This window comes from Panthera onca, chromosome A1 (assembly GCF_046562875.1).
Source record: "Panthera onca isolate mPanOnc1 chromosome A1, mPanOnc1 haplotype 2, whole genome shotgun sequence".
NCBI lineage: Eukaryota > Metazoa > Chordata > Mammalia > Carnivora > Felidae > Panthera > Panthera onca.
In genome coordinates, this window is record NC_138339.1 from 101,617,988 (window position 1) to 101,641,307 (window position 23,320).

Consider the following 23,320-nt stretch of genomic DNA (forward strand, 5'->3'; position numbering starts at 1 on the left):
CCGTGGCCTAAAAACTGAAGCGGTAAGAAGCTGAACACCTGAGAGCCAGGCATCTGAGAGATTAAAAGGCAGTTTGGCAGGAAGCCACCTCCTAAGTGCCCCAGATTTTAACAAAAGGCCCCTTGTCACAGCAGCAGAATGCAGGTAAGGCCAGGGCTTGAGGCGGTGTTGATCCAGAAAGAAGGAACAGAAAACTGCTCTTTGGGGTTTTTTTCTTGTTAACCTATCTCACAGGCTTATTGAAAGGATGAAATGAATACAGAGAGAAAGACCTGCTGTAATTTAGGCTTGGTTGCCATCCCCGAAGAAATAATTTCTCCTAAATAATAATAATCGCTAACTCCCACATAAAACAGACTCTTGTTTGTGGTGACGCACACACCTGACTCATTCGCACTTCCTGACAAGCCAATGACATAAGTATTGTTGTTCCCCATTTTACGTGTGCACAGAGGGGGTGAGCAGCTCCGACCTGATCTTGCAGGGAAGCGGCAAGGCTGGATTCGAGGCCCCGTGCTTCTTCCCTCTCCTAAGTGAGCCTGAAGCTTGGCCCACGGCATCCTTTTTCATCGCCCACCAGAGGTAGCCGTGGCTCTTTTTCCGTGTCAGTTTTGAGTCACTCAAGGGCAAGCTCACAAACTCCCTTTCATCTTTTAATTCGCCAATAAAATGCCGTTTCCCCAGATAGACCCTCCAATCTAGATCAGCCCCGACTCCCCACACCCCCCTTGTTATTTTCAGAGCATCTGGTATTTTTTCATTCAGGGCACTTGTCACAAGCATAGTTTATTATCCCTTTGACACGACCCATCCCCTACCCTTGACTGTTTAAACCGCTGTGTCCCCCTCTCCCTTCTTGTCGCTGTCATCTGGGACCTCCCAGACCTCCCACCGTCCAGCTCAGGTTTTGGCCCCTGCTGCTCAGGCCCCTCCCATTTCAAATCCTGCCTCAATCCTGGGCACCTTAAACCTCACGTGAATGACCCCGGGGATGTCCAGGCCTCCACGCCCATCCACCTCAGCCCACACCTCCCGCCAGCACCTTTCTAAGCCAGGACCTCTGTGGCTGCATGCTGCCGGTGAGAGACACAGCCCCAGAAGCAAACACCGTCTGCATAAATCAGTGTCCCCAAACGGAAGGGTCCTCGGCAACCCAACCCCATTTTGCTCCTAGACTCACTTCACTTTCCGCAAGACTGTGTCAGCAGGTGGCCCACAGTCCAGGGAGCCCTGTCCTCTGCTGTGGCGGTGCCGCTGATGGTCACGATCCCTGCCTGGCCATCGTGGAAGGTGTAACATTTTGTGACAAAGCCTGGGTGTGGTATCAGCTTCTGTGTCACCTTCCAGCCTGCTTTCCTGTGGCAAGAGTTAACCTTCCCTGGTTGATGAGACCCCCAGGGAGGAGATTTGTGACAATGGGGTTCCTTTTGGAGAACTTGTCTTCAGGCAGACAAGGGGCGGGGGGGTCAGAGGAAGGCTCTCTGCATTTGCTCTTTTTCAAGTGCCTACAGCTCAAACGGTTTGCCAACGTGCCACATTTTGGGGTGTCATATTCTGCTACACTTCAAAGGCTTAAAATACAGTCGGTAAAAGAGCCAGAGAGTACGTAGTTTAGGCTTGTAGGACATTTGGTCTCGACTGCACCTGCTCATCTCCACTGTCATAGCGGGAAGGCAGCCTTGGACACAGATAATATGTAAACAAATGAGTGTCACTATGTTCCCATAAAACTTTACTTATGGACACTGAAACTTGAATGTCATACAGTTTTCATGTGTCACAAAGTATTCTTTAAAATTTTTTTCAACAGTTTAAAGCATAAAAATCAGGGGTGCCTGGGTGGCTCAGTCAGTTGAATATCTGACTTTTGATTTTGGCTCAGGTCATGATCCCAAAGTCGTGGAATTGAGCCCTGAGTCAGGCTCCACACTGAACATGGAGTCTGCTTAAGATTCTCTCTCTCTCTCTCTCTCTCTCTCTCTCTCTGTCCCTCCCAACCCCCCATCCCTCTCTGCTCACGCTCTCTCTCGGTCTAAAAAAAAAAAAAAAGGTTAAAAAACCATGCTTAGTTCATGAGCCACACAAAAATAAGAGGCAGCCATATTTGTCCTGCCGGCTGTAGTTTGCTTATTCTGTGCCAAGGTGTGACCCTGTCCTACTTTCTCTGAGCGTGCCCAGTTAACCTGGACAAGGATAATGCTGAGACGGATCTAAGCAGGAGGCTTCCTGATGGCTCTGAGTTCAGGCCATCTTACCCCAGGTGCCGTGACTGGATGTTGTCACCTTTCTCAGTCGATGGTCCATTGGGGTCACAAGGGGCCTTTTTATATGTAGTTGAAATTCTTTTCCTCTGAACCACCCTCTCAACACTTTTTTGCAGCACAACTCCCTCCCCCAAACTCTGTCAGATTCATGTTAGAGCTATTATTTCTAGTAATAGTTTGCTTGTGTACTTAATGATTACCCGTATTTCTAATATATTCATATCTGATCAATTAGTGCTAATAATAATTGTGCTGATAGTCCAATCCAAAATCATTTTAATTCTTACAGTTATAGGAAACGAAAAACAGTTACATATGTGTGCATTTTCTTGCAAAGCAAAATATATGTATCTCAGAGGAATAATATGGTTAATAAATGCTCTTGCATAAAAATATTACACTAGGGATAAAATTCTCTGGGGGGAGGTATACAGATTTAAAATTTTAACATAAAATTATGTAAAATGTATTAACATTTTTAAAAAGCTGGCTAATTTTGGGGTGCCTGGGTGGCTCATTCGGTTAAGTGTCTGAATTTGGCTCAGGCCATGATCCCACGGCTGTGAGTTCCAGCCCTGCATTGGGCTCCGTGCTGACAGCTCAGAACCTGGAGGCTGCTTCGGATTCTGTGTCTCCCTCTCTCTCCGCCCCTCCCCCACTTATGCTCTGTCTCTCTCTCTCTCAAAAATAAAGAAACATTAAAAAGAATTTTTTTTTAAAGCTGGAATTTTAAAAAATAGATTTTGGTTGGGGTGCCCGGGGCAGCTCAGTCAGTTGAGCATCTGATTCTTGGTTTTGGCTCGGGTCATGATCTAGAGGTTCATGAGTTCAATCCCTGCGTTGGGTTCTGTGCTGACACTGGAGATCCTGCTTGGGACACTCTCTCTCTCTCTCTCTCTGTCTCTCCCTGCCCCTCTCACTCTCTCTCTCTCATAGTAAATAAACTTAAAAAATAGATTATGGTTATGTCATGAACTAAGCTAAACCAGCTTAATCATATAACACTGCCCATACTGTTTTCAGTAGCCTCCTAAAGATGTCTGAATTACCTGAAGGCTCGCTACTCCCACACAACCTCACCAATGTCTCAAACCCCTCACATACTGGACATACAGACCTTTATTAAACATTTATTAACAAACTGGCACAAAGCAGTTAATATGGCTGTTCTGTTCCTTGAGCTTGATGACCTTGACTTGACTGGAGTCAGCCCCGTGACATTCCAGAGCCAGGTCTCTGTGGTACTCAGGATGCACCAGGCCACTGGACATCTTTGTCACATCAGTGGCCACTGACTGGCCTGTGAGGGGATGAGATGAGCCTCAGATGCCCTCCCAATGGATGAATTAACCTTGCCCTGAGTTCATATGAGGGTAAGGGATAGTACCTTTAAAATCTTTAGCCAACCCACATGTCTTAGATACCTCCAATACCTGCCAGAAAAAGCCTGCCGCTGCATTCGTTGTGCCACTTTGACTGCAGACCTTTATGCTAATTAGCAGAGGTCCAGGTATGGATTGTAGCACCCGTGGAAGCCCCTGGCCCGTGGCCTTTCTGACCTTAGCTCACTTCCCAGGCTCTGTGGTCTTGGAATCCTAGCTGACCTGGTTTTAGTTTAACCTCAATAGCACAATATCACACTTTGGCTGCAGAATTTTAAAAAAAAATTTTTTTAACGTTTATTTATTTTTGAGAGAGACAGAGCATGAGCAGGGGAGGGGCAGAGAGAGAGGGAGACACAGAATCCGAAACAGGCTCCAGGCTCTGAACTGTCAGCACAGAGTCTAACGTGGGGTTCGAACCTATGAACCATGAGATCATGACCTGAGCCAAAGTCAGACCTAACCGCCCCTTGGCTACAGAAGTTTAAAGTATGGCCATTTAGCAGTGAGTGTCAAACCACTGATGTATTTTATTCCATTAGGCATCTTTAAAAATGACATATGTTTTGTTTTTAAATGTCAGTACTTATAACATGCCACAAATACCGGTTCTTTCTATTTAAATTTACGATGGAAATTTTGAATGTCAACTTAATTTTTTTAGTTTATTTTTTATTTGTCTTACATGTCAACTTGCAAATGAACAAGAGGGTAAATCATTTTTACAAGTCATTTCAGAGGTTACTCTCAGCAGAGCTGTCCTTGGTGGTGGGAGAGAATGTCTCCTTGGTTCTTCGTGCACATTTGCTCACCCTCTTCCCAGAGCCCTCAGGGTTCTGCATTCCAAAGGATTAGGTGGAAGCCTTTACAACACAGCCAAGTTTCTGTGACACCTTCGCCCAGGCAGAGGGTGCCTTCTGGCCTTTTGGTTTATAGCTGAGTGAGGTCTTGGGAGATTCTTCCAGAATGAAGAAGATCTGCCCCTAGGTGGTTTGCTTATTCCACTTAAACTGAGAAACACTAGTAACTTAACATCTTCTTTCTTTAAAATAAAATATTACTTTATCAGCACCCTCTTCACAGCACAATTCCGTATTTATTTGTTTTAAGGATTTGTGTGCCTTATTAGACTATAAGCACCATGAAAGCAGGGATATGCCTGAATTGCTTACTGCCATGACTCCTATGCCTGGCAGAGTCCCTGGCTGGCCCATGGTAGGTGCTGAGTAAATATTTGCTGAATGATGAGGTGAGATGAGATGAGACGAGATGAGACGAGACAAGACAAGACAAGATGCTGAGAGATGGAAACAAAACAGAACCAGAAGATGCCCTGTGTCAAAATCGAAGATGGAACAGGAGCTAGGCCATCAGTCAACCAAGAGGATACAGCAGTCCTAGTGAAACTAGAAAAAAGCTTCTAAGGATAAAAGACAGAAGACATAGACCAGCAAGGTCCGGATCCAAGTAAAGCAAGCCAAGAGTCCTGGGCTTCATAAGGCTGACCCTAGGTATGAATTTACATGACTGACCTATAACATAAATAATAATTTCATTTTATTTGTCCCTAGTTGCTCATGTGGGACCTTAACATTCCCTTCAATGCCTCGTTCCAATTCTTTGTTTAGCTCTGTCAGTTCATCTTTCATTTCCTACTTTCTTACTAGTCTTATCATGAGCTCTTGTTTGTCTTCATTATGCTCTTGTTTCATGGAAGTAATTACTTCATGACATTTTTAAATTCATGATTTTATATTTGGTCTCATTTTTCATCTCTTTCATGGAAAGATATTTCTCGTGAGTATATTTCATCTGCCATTTGTTTTTTCCTGTCATGTTTCTCAATCTTTTGTTCTTTCTCCTTTTTGCCTAACTGTTACTATACAGACATTTTGATTTTTTTTAACGTTTATTTATTATTGAGAAACAGAGACAGAGCATGAGCATGGGAGGGGCCAAGAAACGGGAGACAAAGAACATGAAGCAGGCTCCAGGCTCTGAGCTGTCAGCACAGAGCCCGACGCAGGGCTTGAACTCACGAGCTGTGAGATCATGACCTGAGCTGAAGTCGGACACTTAACCGACTGAGCCACCCAGGTACTTTAAAATGACCCTTTTATACTGACATTTTAAAATGACCCTTCTTTGGATAAGATGAGTACTTCATTGGCAAGACACTTTTAGGAGTTGTGTGTGGGGAGAGGTCAGGCCTGTGTTCCAGACCATAACAGGAATTCTCCTATGACACGAGGTTAGGTGCATGAGTAAGTTCTTTTAGACTTTACTTCTCCCAAGCCAACCAAGATTGCAACTGTAGGGTTCTTCAGATGGACCATGTAAATATGGCTTAAACATGTGATTCCACATTTGGTCCTTCTTCCCTTGCATTATCTTGGAGACAAATGGGGTCCAGAGTAACTCCTGCTGCCAGGCACTTGCTTGTTCTCATTGTTAAATAGGTTTTTATTTTTACCCCTCAGAATGGTCACCAACTTTTGGAGAACCATGTATTATTGGTTTCGGTTTCATTTAGGACTCTCGCCAGCATTCCAAAAGGCACCCTTCTTATTTGAGATATTTGCTTTCACCTGTTAATGAGGTGGGGGAGGGGGGAGGGAGTAGCTAGCCTACTCTCACTACAACCTTCAGTACTCTCAGGATCTCCTCATATTCTGTTTGCCATTGTGCGGACAGCTCTACATCATGTTTTGTGATTTTGCGACATAAAAATCCTCTAGTTGTGTCAAATAGGGAATTTGCATTTCTCTTTCTCGTTGTCATGGTAGATCTTCGTGGGCAAAGATCAGAGATTTGAAGAGTGCTTTGGAAATAATTAACAGACTGATACAGGCTAAAATATTGAACAAGGTCAAGGGAAGTAGGAGGGAAATTTACCTGGAAAACCCAGAAGGATGATAATTTTGAAATCCTTCAGTACCAGATTGGGAGGGTTTTACTCAGTTCTACAGACAAAGGAGAACCAATGAAAGTTCTCCAGTAGAGAATTAGCAAAGTCACAGCTTACGGGATAGGTGGCAAGTGGAGGGACCCTCGGGCAGCAAAGAGAGCAGTGCTGACATTCAGAAGGGAGGTGTTGAGGAATCAAACTTAGGAACTTATAGTTTCCTTTATTTATTCACACACTGTATAGTTAAATTAAACTGGTGTACAAAGTACATAGAATCTAACCATATAAAGTGAAATAACAAATATCGTGCTAGAGTAGAACCCTGCCGACCTCCTCTACCTGATTCGAGTTCCTCGAAGTCCAGAGCAGTGTATTTTGTTGTCTTTCTCCTCCCTATAGAAGGAGGATGCATAAAAGTGAATAGAAGAAAGGAAGGACAGGTCTAAGGGGTGCTGCCAGCCATGTCTTTCCTGCACAGTCCGGGGACAGTAAGGTACGAGTTCTGCTACAAGCCATCAAGTAATCGGTTGCTTAGCAGCTGAGAGCTTGGCCGGGGTGGAGCTGTCTGGAAGCCTGCATGTTTCTACAGTCCAGGAAATTTAGGGAAAGTACCAGCCACAGCTTGTACAGCCTCCTAGGCAGTCATCTCGACCATCGTCTCTGTACAGAGTCTCCCAACGCTGGTCGACTGTGGCGATGAGCTCTCCGTGGCCCTCGGAGGTCTAGTGCTCCTGATCCACTTCTGCTGGCTCAGCGAAGAGACTAGACCAGGTAGAAAACAGAATGGCCTCAGCTAGGAACATGCTCTGCTGATAGGCCGGGTGTGTGTCTATCAGATGCCGCATCTCACTGGTCTGGAGACAGAATAATACAGTCAGTTCATACTTCTGATAGTCCTGCCTAGTCAGCTGTGCAGTTTATGACTCCAACCAGGAGGACTGCAAGAGGGAAAAAAAGCATCTTGGAAATAATTGTACAGCTTCACAGATCATTAGCAAACCTGACTTCCCATTACCAACTCGAGAGTTGTAGTGTGAGTTTTATTTTCATCCAACCTTTGGCTATTATTCAAAATGAAAAAATTTACCCTCAGATCTTTATGCTCTTTGTAATCAAACCCATTTCTCTTAACGCCGAGAACTGGAAGATGTCAGAGAAAAGTACCCATTTAAAACATAAAGCATAAGTGAATTAAATATCCATATAGCCATCGTAAAAGAGAATATGTATGTATATGAAGGGGCATTCCCCATCAGGTACATTCTTAGAGATACAGTAGCTGGCCATTAGGTCATGTTTTCAACTCTCCAATATTCCTAGGGATTCTAATGAATATTAAATCACAGTCCTCAGAATAGGCCATACCTATTTGTAATCTCAGCGTTATAAATAAAAGCTCACTAATTGGAGAAAAGAAAATTTATTCCTGGGAAGGCTGAATTAAAGGTTACATTAAACACACACACACACACACACACACACACACACACACACACACACATACACACATGCACGCACCTGGATGGCTCAGTCGGTTAAGTGTTCGATTCTTGGTTTCAGCTCAGGTCATGCATGAACTCACGGTTCATGAGTTCAAGCCTTGCGTTGGGCTCTGTGCTGCAGCATGGAGGCTGCTTGAGATTTTTTTCTCTCTCCTTCTCTGCCCTTCTCCTGTTTGCTCTCTCTCTCTCACACTCAAAATAAATAAGCTTAAAAAAAAGTTTTCTTTTCCTCAACCAAGCAGTATTTATCAATTCAATCACTTGTTGACAAATATGTTTAATCCCTACATGCCAGGGCATGTTCTAGGTGCTTAGGGTGCAAAGGTGGCAGAGACAGATAGGTCCTGCCCTTGGGTAGCTCACCTTCTAGATGAGGAGGCAGAGCACAAACAGGCAAATCCACAAGTCTGTAATTTCCAGCGGAGATGAACACTACGAAGAAAACAATTGAGCCGTGTAATGGTGGCAGGGGCACTATTTCAGAAAGAGTGGTCCGGAACAGATTCGCCAAGGAGGCGACATTTGGACAGACATCCAAGTTAAGTGAGAGAGTGAGGTGTGCAGAGACCTGGAGGAGACGTCCAGGCAGAAGACACTGTGCCTGCAAAGGGACATGCACAGTGGGAATGCGCGTGGAGGGTAGCATATGCCCGGGGAACACCGAGAAGGCAAGTGCAGCAGGGGCAGAGCAAGGGAGGAGTGACAAGAAAGTAGGCACGAAACAGTCATCCCAAGAGAGCAAAAGAGAGGCTCCACTCTATAGGATGGTGCCCACGTGGATGGGGCTACTGATGGCTGGTGGTCATGAATGAAAAGCAGGGCTGGGCAATGTGTGTCTCTCCTGTGGCGATCAGAGCAGATCAGAGCAGTGGGAAAGTAAGCTCCAACCAAGACTAGTGTTTTTTCATCCCAATAAGAGGGGTAACGGGGTTGAGAATATTGTAAGGAATGGTCGTGATGGGCAACAGCATCCGAGGTGGGTAACAAGGGAGTGGGGACCACAGGAGTGGGGATCAGTAAATGGCGATAAGATCAATGGGGTTGAAGAATGTTGTGAGGTACCAGATGGAATGATCTGGAAAGACAGAAAGTGGTGGTTAGAGAGTGGGATGTCTAAGATTAAGATTATGGAGGGGTTGGAGTTGTCATGACAAAGTCTGGAGTATGATCATGGCGGTGAGTAGCTGACTGATGCGAGGTCAAGGAATGGAGAGGCCGGTATGCCGGCCAGACGGCTGACATGGCTGTTGAAATCAGCATGGCTGATGAGGAAACGCAGGCGGGAGAGAGAGAGGCAACGATGAAGGGGCCAAAACCGCCAATGAGCAGAGTCATTGGGAGGGTAGTGAACAGTGGCAACAGGGGAGACTGTGTGTGTACATTCCAGGAGGTGGGTTTGCAAGGGCAGGAGGAGAGAAGGTCTGACAGTGGCTCTGGGGAGCATGGTCCTCTGGGAGGATGTGGGGAAAAGCAGCTGTATCATTAATCACATCCAAGTGAGCCCTTTCCAAGATGGCAAGATCTGACCGGGTGGCTCTTTTCCCAGCATGTCTCTCTACAGTAAGTGCTCCCCTTGTTCCCTCAGGCAGAGCGAGCTGACTCTTCCTGTCCATCTTTCCTGTGCTAGTCCCATGATCATCTTCGGGATGTGCTGGGAAGCTGACCAGATACCTGAGAACCAGGTCTGCCGGATGGGAGAGTCCGTCCTCTGAGGCTGTGGGGTGGCTTCCTGAGCCTCTCCTGACAGGCGGGCCCACAGCACCAGGTGGGATGCTGGCTCCACCTGCAGACCTTGGGGAGGAAGTGGCTAAAGCCACATCGGAGAGATTGGGCTTCATCTCCGGGAACATCTGTGCAAAGGGTAGGCCAAAGAAGGCCCACAGAAGGAATCGCTGAGGAAGGCAGTGGACTTTCCAAGAAGGGACTTTAGGATGGGGCAGTGGAGTCCCCATGACATCTCCAGGCCTGATGTCATAAGGACACTGCCCAGACTCATGAAAGCTGCTCTAGGAGTTGAGGGGAGGAGAGGCTTTGGACACTGAAATGCACGCTCAGCAAAGGGCAGCACACCTGATGATCACGGGGTAGGGATCCATCTCTGCACTGGGCCCTGGCCAGCAGAAGGCATCCTCCCTCCCTTCTCTCTCTCTCTCTCTCTCTCTCTCTCTCTCTCTCTCTCTCTCTCTCTCTCTCTCTCTCTCCCCCCCTCCCTCCCTCCCTCCCTCCCTCCCTCTCTCTCTCCCTCCCTCCCTCCCTCCCTCCCTCCCTCTCTCTCTCTCTCATATAAGCAGATGAGTTTCATTTCAGACAGTATCTCTCTACCCCACCTGGTGAGTGTTTATCCCAATGGGGGTCGTCTCTCCTCAGCTGTGTCTTAACCTGCTTAGATCTTTCTGACATCTTCAATTTGGGAGACCTTTTCTTTGCCCATGTGGCAAAGAACCCTTATGTGGGATGCCAGCTGGAGAACACCAGTGATACCTGGGGGAGTTCCCTTTGCAGCCAATAAAAGGAACACGGACAGGAACCACGAGACTGCGTCCTGTCCTGGCTTCGTGTCTCAGTTTCCCCTCCGGCTAGAGCCGGGACAGACAATAGTGCTAGGAAGGCAGAAATTAGGACGTCTCTGACAAATAGTGGTGTTTGGTACTGAGATCTAACTGGAGGTTTTATAGCAATAATTGGGGTTAAAAAAAAAAGTTAATAGCACCTAACACTGCATATCCGCTTGATAAATGTAGGAGAAAAAATAGGTCAACAGAAGCGGCCACACGTGCTTGATTGCCAACTAAAAGTGGATCTCCTGCTGAGCCTGTCCCTGCCCTTGCTTCACATCCTCATGACACAAGTAGCGGTAGAAATGATGGTGGGAGACATCACACACTTACATTATTTTTTCAGGGGAGCGCTGCTACATCAGGCACTCCAGTTACTGGTGGAACTAGCCAGTTTTCAAGCTTTCCAATGATAATAGGTCTAACTGTGAAAAAAAGGACTACGAATGTGCAGGTGGTTACAGTTCCGTACCCTGTGCATTTGATCATCTCCTGGTGAAGCTCCAGGCTGACCTCGCTGGGTTTGGATGGAAAGGCTTAAGACAGTACCTATTCCAGCTCAGGCGCCCCAAACAGGTGTAGGGTGGCAAGATGTTTATGGTTTGCTGAGAATAATTGGTGGTTTATGAACATAGGTGAGATGGCTGAGCAAGCCCTAGATGGTAAATCTAAAGACAGAGGTTGAGTCTTCTTTTTACCAAGCCCTATAATGAATAACATTACAAATGGCAAATCCAAAGAAGCAGCTTCAATTCTGCTGGGGCTCCTCCCCACTTCAAAGCATATTGTGAATTTGAGGTTCAGTCTAACCAGAGAATTGAATATATGGCTGGGCTTGATACGGCTAATGTATATAGCCCATCCAGGTTTGTGTGGATTTTTGGATATGGTATGGGTAATGGAATTCGTATTGTTGGGGCCAAAGTGAGGGCTGGGATTGGTGCTGTAACAGATACTAATGATAATGGGTGTAATGGTTCTTTAACAAACAGCATGATGGCTTCAACAAGGGGATAGAGCAAACCCTGAGGTTTCACTTTAGTCCCGTAGGGAGTTGTATATACCCTTGTACTTCTCATTCAGTTAGTGTAATGAATGCTATGGTGAGTAGAAGTGGCATAATTAATACAAGGTTAATGATAAACATAGTTAAGGAAAGGAGTCGAACTCTGGAAAACTGTGGAGGTTCCTCAAAAAATTAAAAATAGATTGACCCTACAACCCAGCAATAGCACTGCTAGGAATTTATCCAAAGGATACAGGAGTGCTGATCCATAGGGGCACATGTACCCCAATGTTCATAGCGCTATCAACAATAGCCAAATTACGGAAAAGAACCCAAATGTCCAGCAACTGATGAATGGGTAAAGAAGATGTGGTTTATATATACAATGGAATATTCCTTGGCAATGAGAAAGAATGAAATCCTGCCATTTTCAGCAAGGTAGATGGAACTGGAGGGTATTAAGTGAAATAAGTCAAGCAGAGAAAGACAGATATCATATGTTCTCATTCATCTGTGGAACTTGAGAAACTTAACAGATGACCATAGTGGAAGGGAAGGGGAAAAAACGGTTTCAAAGAGAGAGGGAGGCAAACCATAAGAGACTCTTAAATATAGAAAACAAACTGAGGGTTAATGCAGGGTGGGCGACAGCGGAAAATGGGTGATGGGCATCTAGAAGGGCACTTGGGATGAGCACTGGGTATTGTATGTAAGTGATGAATCATGGGAATCTACTCCTGAAGCCAAGAGCACACTGTATACACGGTATGTTAGCTAACTTGACAATGAATTATATTTAAAAAAGAAATAGAAAGTTTTGAGTATAGATGTATCTACTGAGAAGTAAAAAAAAAAAAAAAAAAAAAAAAAAAAAGAAACTTAGGTGTGCTTGGGTGGCTCAGTCGGTTAAGCATCAACTCTTGATTTTGGCTCAGGTCATGATCTCCCGGTTCATGGGCTTGAGCCCTATGTAGGGCTCTGCACTGACCATGGGAAGATTGCTTGAGATGTATGCACTTTTTTTTAAATGTTTTATTTATTTTTGAGATAGAGAAAGAGGATGAGCAGGAGAGGGGCAGAGAGGGAGACACAGAATCGGAAGCAGGCTCCAGGCTCTGAGCTGTCAGCACAGAGCCTGACACGGGGCTCAAACTCACCACGAGATCATGACCTGAGCCGAAGTCGGTCGCTTAACCGAGCCACCCAGGCGACCCGAGATGTATGCACTTTTTAAAAAAGAGTGTGTCTTACATTTTACTTTCTAATATCATAGCATTATTTCTATCTCCATAACTACAAATCTTCAAGATTATTTTTAATACCTACATAGTATCTCACCAAGTGCAAGTAATCCATTTAACCAGTCCTCCCAATTTTTCATATTATAAATAATGTTGCAACAAACATCTTTGTGTATACACCGTTGGTTACTTCTCTGATTATTTTCTTAGGACAAATTATCCAAAGTGATGAATTACTAATTTAAACAACAGATTAAAAAATTTTTTTTTTACTTTATTTTTATTTTTTTTAATTTACATCCAAATTAGTTAGCATATAGTGCAGCATTGATTTCAGGAGTAGATTCCTTAATGCCCCTTCCCCATTTAGCCCATCCCCCCTCTCACAACCCCTTCAGTAACCCTCTGTTTGTTCTCCATATTTAAGAGTCTTTTATGTTTTTGTCCCCCTCCCAGTTTTTATATTATTTTTGTTTCCTTTTCCTCATGTTCATCTGTTTTAACTCTTAAAGTCCTTATATGAGTGAAGTCATATGATATTTGTCTTTCTCTGACCGACTACTTTCACTTAGTATAACAGCCTCTAGTTCCATCCGCGTAGTTGCAAATGGCAAGATTTCATTCTTTTTGATTGCCGAGTAGTACTCCATTGTATGTATGTATGTGTATATATATATATATATATATATATATATATATATATATATATATACACACCACCTCTTCTTTAACCATTCATCCACCGATGGACATTTGGGCTCTTTCCATACTTTGGCTATTGTTGATAGTGCTGCTATGAACATTGGGGGTGCATGTGCCCCTTCAAAACAGCACACCTGTATCCCTTGGATAAATGCCTAGTAGTGCAATTGCTGGGTCATAGGGTAGTTCTATTTTTAGTTTTTTGAGGAACCTCCATACTGTTTTCCAGAGTGGCTGCACCAGCTTGCATTCCCACCAGGAATGCAAAGAGATGCTCTTTCTCTGCATCCTCGCCAACATCTGTTGTTGCCTGAGTTGTTAATATTAGCTATTCTGACAGGTGTGAGGTGGTATCTTATTGTGGTTTTGATTTGTATTTCCCTGATGATGAGTGATGTGGAGCATTTTCTCATGTGTTGACCATCTGGATGTCTTCTTTGGAGAAGTGTCTATTCATGTCTTTTGCCTGTTTCTTCCCTGGATTATTTGTTTTTTGGGTGTTGAGTTTGATAAGTTCTTTAAAGATTTTGGATACTAACCCTTTATCTGATATGTCATTTGCAAATATCTTCTCCAATTCTGTCAGTTGCCTTTTAGTTTTGCTGATTGTTTCCTTCGCTGTGCAGAAGCTTTTTATTTCGATGAGGTCCCAATAGTTCGTTTTTGCTTTTGTTTCCCTTGTGTCCGGAGACGTGTTGAGTAAGAAGTTGCTGCAGCCAAGATCAAAGAGGTTTTTGCCTGCTTTCTCCTCGAGGCTTTTGATGGCTTCCTGTCTTACATTTAGGTCTTTCATCCATTTTGAGTTTATTTTTGTGTATGGTGTAAGAAAGTGGTCCAGGTAAATTCTTCTGTATGTCGCTGTCCAGTTTTCCCAGCACCACTTGCTGAAGAGACTGTCTTTATTCCATTGGACATTCTTTCCTGCTTTGTCAAAGATTAATTGGCCCTACGTTTGTGGGTCCATTTCTGGGTTCTCTATTCTGTTCCATTGATCTGAGTGTCTGTTCTTGTGCCAGTACCATACTGACTTGATGATTACAGCTTTGTAGTATAGCTTAAAGTCTGGGATTATGATGCTTCCTACTTTGGTTTTCTTTTTCAAGATCGCTTTGGCTATTTGGGGTCTTTTCTGGTTCCATACAAATTTTAGGATTATTTGTTCTAGCTCTGTGGAATGCTGGTGTTACTTTTATAGGGATTGCATTGAATATGTAGACTGATTTGGGTAGTATCAACATTTTAACAATATTTGTTCTTCCTATCCAGGAGCATGTAATCTTTGTCCATTTTTCTGTGTCTTCTTCAATTTCTTTCATAAGCTTTCTATAGTTTTCAGTGTATAGATTTTTCACCTCTTTGGTTAGATTTATTCCTAGGTATTTTATGGGTTTTGATGCAATTATAAATGGGATCAATTGCTTGATTTCTCTTTCTGTTGCTTCATTGTTGGTGAATAGGAATGCAACCGATTTGTGTGCATTGATTTTATATGCTGCAACTTTGCTGAATTCATGAATCTGTTCTAGCAGTTTTTTGGTGGACTCTTTAGGGTTTTCCATATAGATTATCATGTCATCTGCGAAGAGTGAAAGTTTGACCTCCTCCTGGCCTATTTGGATGCCTTTTATTTCTTTGTGTTGTCTGATTGCAGAGGCTAAGACTTCCAATACTATGTTGAATAACAGTGGCGAGAGTGGACATCCCTGTCTTGTTCCTGACCTTAGGGGAAAAGGTCTCAGTTTTCCCCATTGAGGATGATATTTGCGTTGGGTCTTTCATATATGGCTTTTATGATTTCCAGGTATGCTCCATCCCTACTTTCTTGAGGGTTTTTATCAAGAAAGGATGCTGTATTTTGTCAAATGCTTTCTCTGCATCTATTGAGAGGGTCATATGGTTCTTGTCCTTTCTTTTATTGATGTGATAAATCACGTTAATTGTTTTGCGGATATTGAACCAGCCCTGCATCCCAGTTATAAATCCCACTTGGTTGTGGTAATTTTTTTAACGTATTGTTGGATCCGATTGGCTAATATCTTTTTGAGGATTTTTGCATCCATGTTCATCAGGGAAATTGGTCTATAGTTCTCCTTTTTAGTGGGGTCTCTGTCTGGTTTTGGAATCAAGGTAATGCTGGTTTCATAGAAAGAGTTTGGAAGTTTTCCTCCCATTTCTATTTTTTGAAACAGCTTCGAGCAAATAGGTGTTAACTCTTCCTTAAATGTTTGGTAGAATCCCCCTGGAAAGCCATCTGGCCCTGGACTCTTGTTTTTTGGCAGATTTTTGATTACTGATTCGATTTCCTTACTGGTTATGGGTCTGTTCAAATTTTCTTCCTTCCTGTTTCAGTTTTGGTGGTGTATATGTTTCTAGGAATTTATCCATTTCTTTCAAATTGCCCATTTTATTGGCATATAATTGTTCATAATATTCTCTTATTATTTTTATTTCTGCTGTGTTGGTTGTGATATCTCCTCTTTCATTCTTGATTTCATTTATTTGGGTCCTTTCCTTTTTCTTTTTGATTAAACTGGCTAATGGTTTATCAATTTTGTTAATTCTTTCAAAGAACCAGCTTCTGGTTTCATTGATCTGTTCTACTGTTTTTTCGGCTTCAATAGCATTGATTTCTGCTCTAATCTTTCTTATTTCCTGTCTTCTACTGGCTTTGGGTTTTATTTGCTGTTCTTTTTCCAGCTCCTTAAGGTGTAAGGTTAGATTGTGTATCTGAGATCTTTCTTCCTTCTTTAGGAAGACCTGGATTGCTATGTACTTTCCTCTTATGACTGCCTTTCTGCGTCCCAGAGGTTTTGGGTTGTGGTGTTATCATTTTCATTGGCTTCCATGTGCTTTTTAATTTCCTCTTTACCTTCTTGGTTAGCCCATTCATTCTTTAGTAGGATGTTCTTCAGTCTCCAAGTATTTGTTATCTTTCCAAATTTTTTCTTGTGGTTGATTTCAAGTTTCATAGTATTGTGGTCTGAAAATATGCACAGTATGATCTCGATCTTTTTGTACTTGCTGAGGGCTGATTTGTGTCCCAGTATGTGGTCTATTCTGGAGAACATTCCACGTGCACTGGAGAAGAATATATATTCCGCTGCTTTAGGATGAAATGTTCTGAATATATCTGTTAAGTCCATGTGGTCAGTGTGTTATTCAAAGCCATTGTTTCCTTGTTGATTTTTTTTATTAGATGATCTGTCCAGTGTGAGTGGGGTGTAGAAGTCTCCTACTATTATGGTATTACTATCAATGAGTTTCTTTATGTTTGTGATTAACTGATTTATGTATTTGGGTGCTTCCACATTTGGCACATAAATGTTTACAATTATTAGGTCTTCTTGGTGGATAGACCCCTTAATTATGATATAATACCCTTCTGTATCTCTTGATACAGTCTTTATTTTAAAGTCTAGATTGTCTGATATCAGTATGGCTACTCCAGCTTTCTTTTGTTGACCATTAGCAAGATAGATGGTTCTCCATCCCCTTATTTTCAATCTGAAGGTGTCTTTAGGTCTAAAGTGGGTATCTTGTAAACAGCATATAGATGGATCTTGTTTTCTTATCTATTCTGTTACCTTATGTCTTTTGATTGGAGCATTGAGTCCATTGACGTTTAGAGTGAGTACTGACAGATATGAATTTATTGCCATTCTGCTGCTTGTAGAGTTGGAGTTTCTGGTAGTGTTCTCTGTCCTTTATAATTTTTGTTGCTTTTGGTATTTGTTTATTTATTTATATTTTCATCTTTTCTCCCCTCAGTTCCCCTTAAAATTTCTTGCAGGGCTGGTTTAGTGGTCACGAACTCCTTTAATTTGGGGAAAACTTTTTATCTCTCCTTCTATTTTGAATGACAGCCTTGCTGGATAAAGAATTCTTGGCTGTATATTTTTCTGATTCAGCACATTGAATATACCCTGCCACTCCTTTCTGGCCTGCCACGTTTCTGTGGATAGGTCTGCTGCAAACCTGATCTGTCTTCCCTTGTAGGTTAAGGACTTTTTTTCCCTTGCTGCTTTCATGATTCTCTCCTTGCCTGAGTGTTTTGTGAATTTGATTATGATATGCCTTGTTGATGGTAGGTTTTTGTTGAATCTAATGGGAGTCCTCTCTGCTTCCTGGATTTTGATGTCTGTGTCTTTCCCCAGGTTAAGAAAGTTTTCCGCTATGATTTGCTCACATAACCCTTCTACCCCTATTTCTCTCTCTTCCTCTTCTGGGACCCTTATGATTCTGACATTCCTTTTTAATGAGTCACTGATTTCTCTAATTCTTAAATCGTACTCTTTTGCCTTAATCTCCCTCTTTTTTTCTGCTTCATTATTCTCTGTTGGTCCTCTATATCGCTGATTATCTGTTCTGCCTCATCCATCCTTGCCACCGCAGCATCCATCCATGATTGCAGCTCAGTTATAGCATTTTTTATTTCACCCAGGCTAGCTTTTGCTTCCATAGAAAGGGATTCTAATCTATTTTCAACTCCAGCTAGTATTCTTATTATCGTGATTCTAAATTCTGGTTCAGGTATCTTGCTTGTATCTGTGTTGGTTAAGTCCCTGGCTGTCGTTTCTTCCTGCTCTTTCTTTTGGGGTGAATTCCTTCATTTTATCATTTTGAAGGGAGAGAGGAATTAATGAGGTAGAAAAATTAAAATACATAAAAATTAAAAATATTAAAATTAAAAAATTACACACACACACACACACAAAATGAATGATGCTAGATCCTAGGTGTGTTTTGGTCTGGATGCTGAAAGTGGCTTGATAGATTAGAGAAAAAAGGGGAGAAAAAGAAAAAAAGGAAATCGTTTGAAAATTTGAAAAAATGAATACACTGAAGTAGACTAAAATGAAATGATGGAAGTAAAATAGAATTTTAAAAGATTTACACAAAAGTAAAAAGTATAGTAGAAAAAAATATTTTTAATAAAAATTGAAAATAAAAATGAATTTTTTCTCTTTCTGTAAGAAAAAGAGAGGAGAAAAAAAAGAAATTGAATAGTTGGGCCAGTTAACAGACTGAAATACGACTGAAATTACTTCGTTTTCCCCTTGAAGTCAAACTATGAAGTGCTTTATAGTCCATAAATTAAGGCGGTGAGACTTCTGTTCTTGAAGAGTGAGGTTGGCCCCGTTGGATGGGGTTTAGTGTAATCGTTCCGTTCTCCACTAGATGGCACTGCTAAGCCTACTGGGGGGGATTGTTGGTGCGTTCATAGGTGCATGAGCACATGCGCGGGAGTGGTGAAAATGGAGTCACCCAGCTACCCAGTCTCTAGTATCGGAACTCTGTTCTCCCTGATCAGCAATCACGCACCCATTCTTCGTCTTCAGCTTCTGTCCACTGCCCGCTTCCACACTGTCCGTGACCAAGCCCCAGGCAGTACCTCTCTCCTGAGTTTTGTCTCAGATGTGACTGTTTTCCCCGCCCCCCCTCCTCCCCCCACTTCTGAAGGACTGTGGCTTTGACCCGTTCTGCCCCTCTGCTGAGGGTCTCATGGAGCAACGGCTGAAAGCCGGCTGCACCCAGGAACGTTTGTGGGACCGTGCTGCTGCCAATGCCTGGAGACTGCAGCCAGGTACCAGCCTGCCCCAGAAAAAGTTCACAAGCAGCGTTTCAGGGATTATGGAAAATCACAACACATCTGGCACTAAGCTTCACCCCCAACCATCTCGATCCAGCACCAGCGAATGTGGCCGTTCTCTGGGGTGTGCTGGGCACAGGTGGCCTCACAGCCTCTACCAAATGTCCTCCCAGCAATGGAACTGCTTCTCCCCGTGTGGCCCAAGAACCTTCCGGACCCCACTCTGCTCCTGGAGATTTGCCCATCTCACCAGGGCACCGCCAGGTATCAAGCTGCAGAGTTTCCGACTCTGCGCTCCCCATTTATGGTCGTAATGGAATTTAAACCCTCTCCTTTCTCCCTTTTTAGTTTAGTCCCTGCGGCTGTTTCCAATTTTCCACTGTCTTTCCAGCTGCTTTTGGGGAGGGGTGCTTTTCCTATAATCTCCCCCCCCATCTCCATCCTCTCTCCTGACACAAAAGCGGCAGCCTGTCCTCCGCTGCTTCTCTCTCCCCAAGTTCACCTCTCCGCCGTGTACCTGCTGAATTCTGTGGTTCACATTGTGCAGATTGTTGTGTTAATCCTCAGATCAGTTTTCTAGGTGTGCAGGATGGTTTAGTGTTGGGCTGGCTGTATTTCATGGGTGCAAGATGCACAAAAAACTTCCATGCTGTTCCGCCATCTTGGGTCCTCTCCAGATTTTTTTTTTTTTTTTTAAGGCTTTGGTTTCTTTTAATTCCAGTTTAGTGAACATACAGTGTTAAAGGCTTTGGTTTCAAAGTACTCAATACAAAGGTTATACTGATACACTCTTACTAAAGATAAAAACAAAAGATTTTCAAGTTTTCCCTGCTCACTGCTGAATTTATCTTTAAAAAGGGGTGGGCGGGGGGGGGGTGGGGTTGGGGTCTGTATCAGTCAGAAAAATCTGTGGCTGACTTACTGGCCGCTCACCTTCAGCCATTGCCAGCCTCTTCTCCTTTGACCACTTCTATTATAAAGGCTACTTGCTTTCTTTGCTTCTCACACACAATTCTGAAGACAGGATAGAAGCACAAATGTGGTGAAAGCTTCTGGAAAAGCTTTTACTCTCCTGACAAAAAGGACAGATAAACCAGGAACTGCCCCTTCCCCAGCTTTGGATGTAAACATACGTTCTGGACCTGTAGCAGCCATACTGTAGCGTAAGGAAAAGGCCAAAAAACCCACTTGTTCTGACCAATACCAGCAACAGATGAAGAGTAGGGTTGCTAAGCAGCTACCTGGAGGAAAGTCTTTGGTAGAGCTTGACATCAATTTAAATATATTTGGAAACTATACATGAGAAAATGTATTTAAATATGTTTAAAAATCACTTTCAAAAAATTTCTGCATCTTGAGGTTATAATGCAAATGAAGTTTTCCTATATAACCAGTTGAACTAAATTAATAGAGCAATCTGTATGCCTGTCAAAATGGTGATACCATGTTCAAAACCAATTACTCCTCACCTGCCCCGCATTGTCCTAACCATAGCTATTACTATCAATAGGGGTACAAAGACACATAAACCAACTGATAAATTATATATTACATGTTTATTAAGGGCACAACTTTTATGTAAAATTTACATTTTATGAAAAAATCAAAAATATTTACAAAATTGTGTAAGATAGATTTGCATTGTTCTAATTACAACTCAAAGTAGTAAATAACATTTCTTAAAAACTCACATTTGTTAGAGTTCTTTGTTTACAAATTCTTGGTTAAAGAGGCAGCTACAAAGTTTATCACTATACACCAGCAAGAACCAGCTTGCTAAATACATTTCCCATTGAAAATCTACTGGTCTTTTTTACACCATTAGTGGATTTTTAAATGAAAAAAAAAAATCAATATAAACTCATATGGCTTCAAAATTGTAGCCTGCGCCTAATACAAATGTAGGTATCGACACTTGGCATGAAGACTGTGGTAATCAGAAAGTGCAGAAGTTTAACCATTTTACTAATCTGTACACGTTTTAGGTAATACTTGATTCGAAACAAACCTGGTGAGTGTAACTGTGTCTGAAGTCCAGTAATAAAGTATTAACTGCCCACAGAAAGCAGTGTGATTGCAAAGCAGTTACATTTAAGATTCCAGTAAGGGATTGTAATTGGCATTTAAAAGAGCACAACATAAGAGTTAGAAATTCCCATTTTGCTATTTAGTGAAGATGAACATTTCAGCAAATTGTCTTAATATGCTGCTTTAGTCAAATCTAAATGTGAAATTGGGCTAATACTGAATATACTTAAAAAGCACATACTGTGTTCTATGTATTGCTAATAAGTAGATTTTCTGCTGTATTTAGTAGAACAAGGTGTTACATAAATGTCTAGTAGTAGGGGTTTTAATGTTCTGTAAAGCTTAACAGAATAATTAGTGGTTTTATATAAATTATCATATATAACAATTTATCACTTCTACGTAAAAGGCAGGACATTGGTATTTATAAATAAAATTCCCACTTGTAAATTATGAAACTGTCCAAAACATTTTAAGTCCTTCAATTAGGATTCGCTATAAAGTTAGGTTTTTTTTACTATTTAATATTAGTAGTTCAAGAAATGCTTAACCCAATCCATCACTTCAAATCCTCTCCCAATTTCTAGCAGTTGGCAATTAACCAATAACATACAAATTGGTAACTGTCCCAATTGTTGAAAAGAAAACAAACGGCAGTACTTCTCCAATGCCAAAACTAATCTTCTCTAAAATGAGTTCCTCACAAAATACAAAACTCATGCCCCCAACACATTCATTAAATGTATAAATTTCCAATGATAAACAGAATGAAAGGAAGTGTCAAATTGAGGATTAAAATAGCAGTTACCAAGTTACCTTTAGTTTTTCATATTGGTTTTATGATTTACCTACTTAGGTGGAATATCTGAAGGTAACTTTTCTTCCCCTGTAAACATAGGCGATTAGGTGTATTTCTCTTTCTATCGGCTACAGTGTATCACTAAAGAAGTGAGCCAGGATTTTTAGGTACAAATTAACCTTTAGTTACTCTGAATTCCCTTCCCAATTGAGGTCAAGATATTTACAAAATGGCAATTATCTTGTAAAAATGCTTGACTACTCTAACACTGAATAGAAGAGCCAGACTGTGAAGGGAAAAAAAGTGAGGCACATTAACGAACACAAACCTGGATAGGCACATTTCTGGCTTTTGTTATTGTTTTAAAAGGCACACATTATGCAATCCATATAAAAATAAATTAAATCTACAGCATTAATTCTTAAAAACAATCACAAATTCTATAAAGTTAACTAACTGCAGAAGTAAATTTCTCTGCTGTCTTTTGCAAGCTTATTTTAAAACACATTGCACTTGAGAATTAAAAAAATCATATAAAACACCATTTACACTTTATTAATGTTTCTATGAGATTCAAATTATACATTTTTTGCGTACACCTTGGACTCTGGTCTGATTACTTTATGGCACATAACTCAATTTGATTGAGTGTTCAGAATTCACGTTATCCAAAACTTAGAATTCACGTTCTGTCTCCATTCAATATCAAGCTTAGGAAATTTCAAACCTATCTCTGACTCTAAAAATTTATGGAAAGCTGAATTATTTGGTGCTTGCTCTCCTGAAATTTTAGGTCTGATAGTACACTATATAACTCAACATAGACACTGAAGACAATATGAAATTTCAGCCTAGGAAAACTTCATTTTACTGAGAATCTCTACAAATGTGCTTCTGGAATATTGCAGTTGATCATTAACAGCGTTGAAAATCATTTCAGTGCTATTGCTTTTGATGACTCACTTCAAAAGTGCAATTTAATGTTTGTAATCAGTTCTCAAATGTGTGTACGTTCAAAGGACGTAATAGAAGCTAGAATCGTGTTGGAAAGAACAGACAATGCAGGATGTCAGACTTGTGCTTCTGTCTCGAGCCAACCCGTTTCCCAGGTCCATCAGCAATCTGCCAGGTATCGTCCTGAAAAACACCAAGCAGAACCATGCAATTACAATTACAAATGAACTCAAAGGACGACATTTTCACTGTGGTTACAGACACAGAACCCTAGTTCCCATCTGCTGTTTATGATACATGAGAATCCGATCACAGGTGTCCATGTATACTGACCACAGTTATTCCCTCCCAGGTGTGTCTCTACCTGGCACTTTGTACCAAAGGTCGAA

The 23,320-nt window shown here is 42.0% G+C and overlaps 1 protein-coding gene across 1 annotated transcript in view; it reads right to left on the reverse strand.

Moving 5' to 3' along the window:
• Positions 1-20,687: 20,687 nt before the first annotated feature.
• The window catches only part of FCHO2 (FCH and mu domain containing endocytic adaptor 2), a 124,286-nt gene continuing 121,653 nt past the window's right edge, over positions 20,688-23,320 (reverse strand). The window contains 1 exon segment of the mRNA XM_060635563.3: positions 20,688-23,114. Within this exon segment, the coding sequence (XP_060491546.2) occupies positions 23,092-23,114 (23 nt within the window). The 3' untranslated portion in view covers positions 20,688-23,091.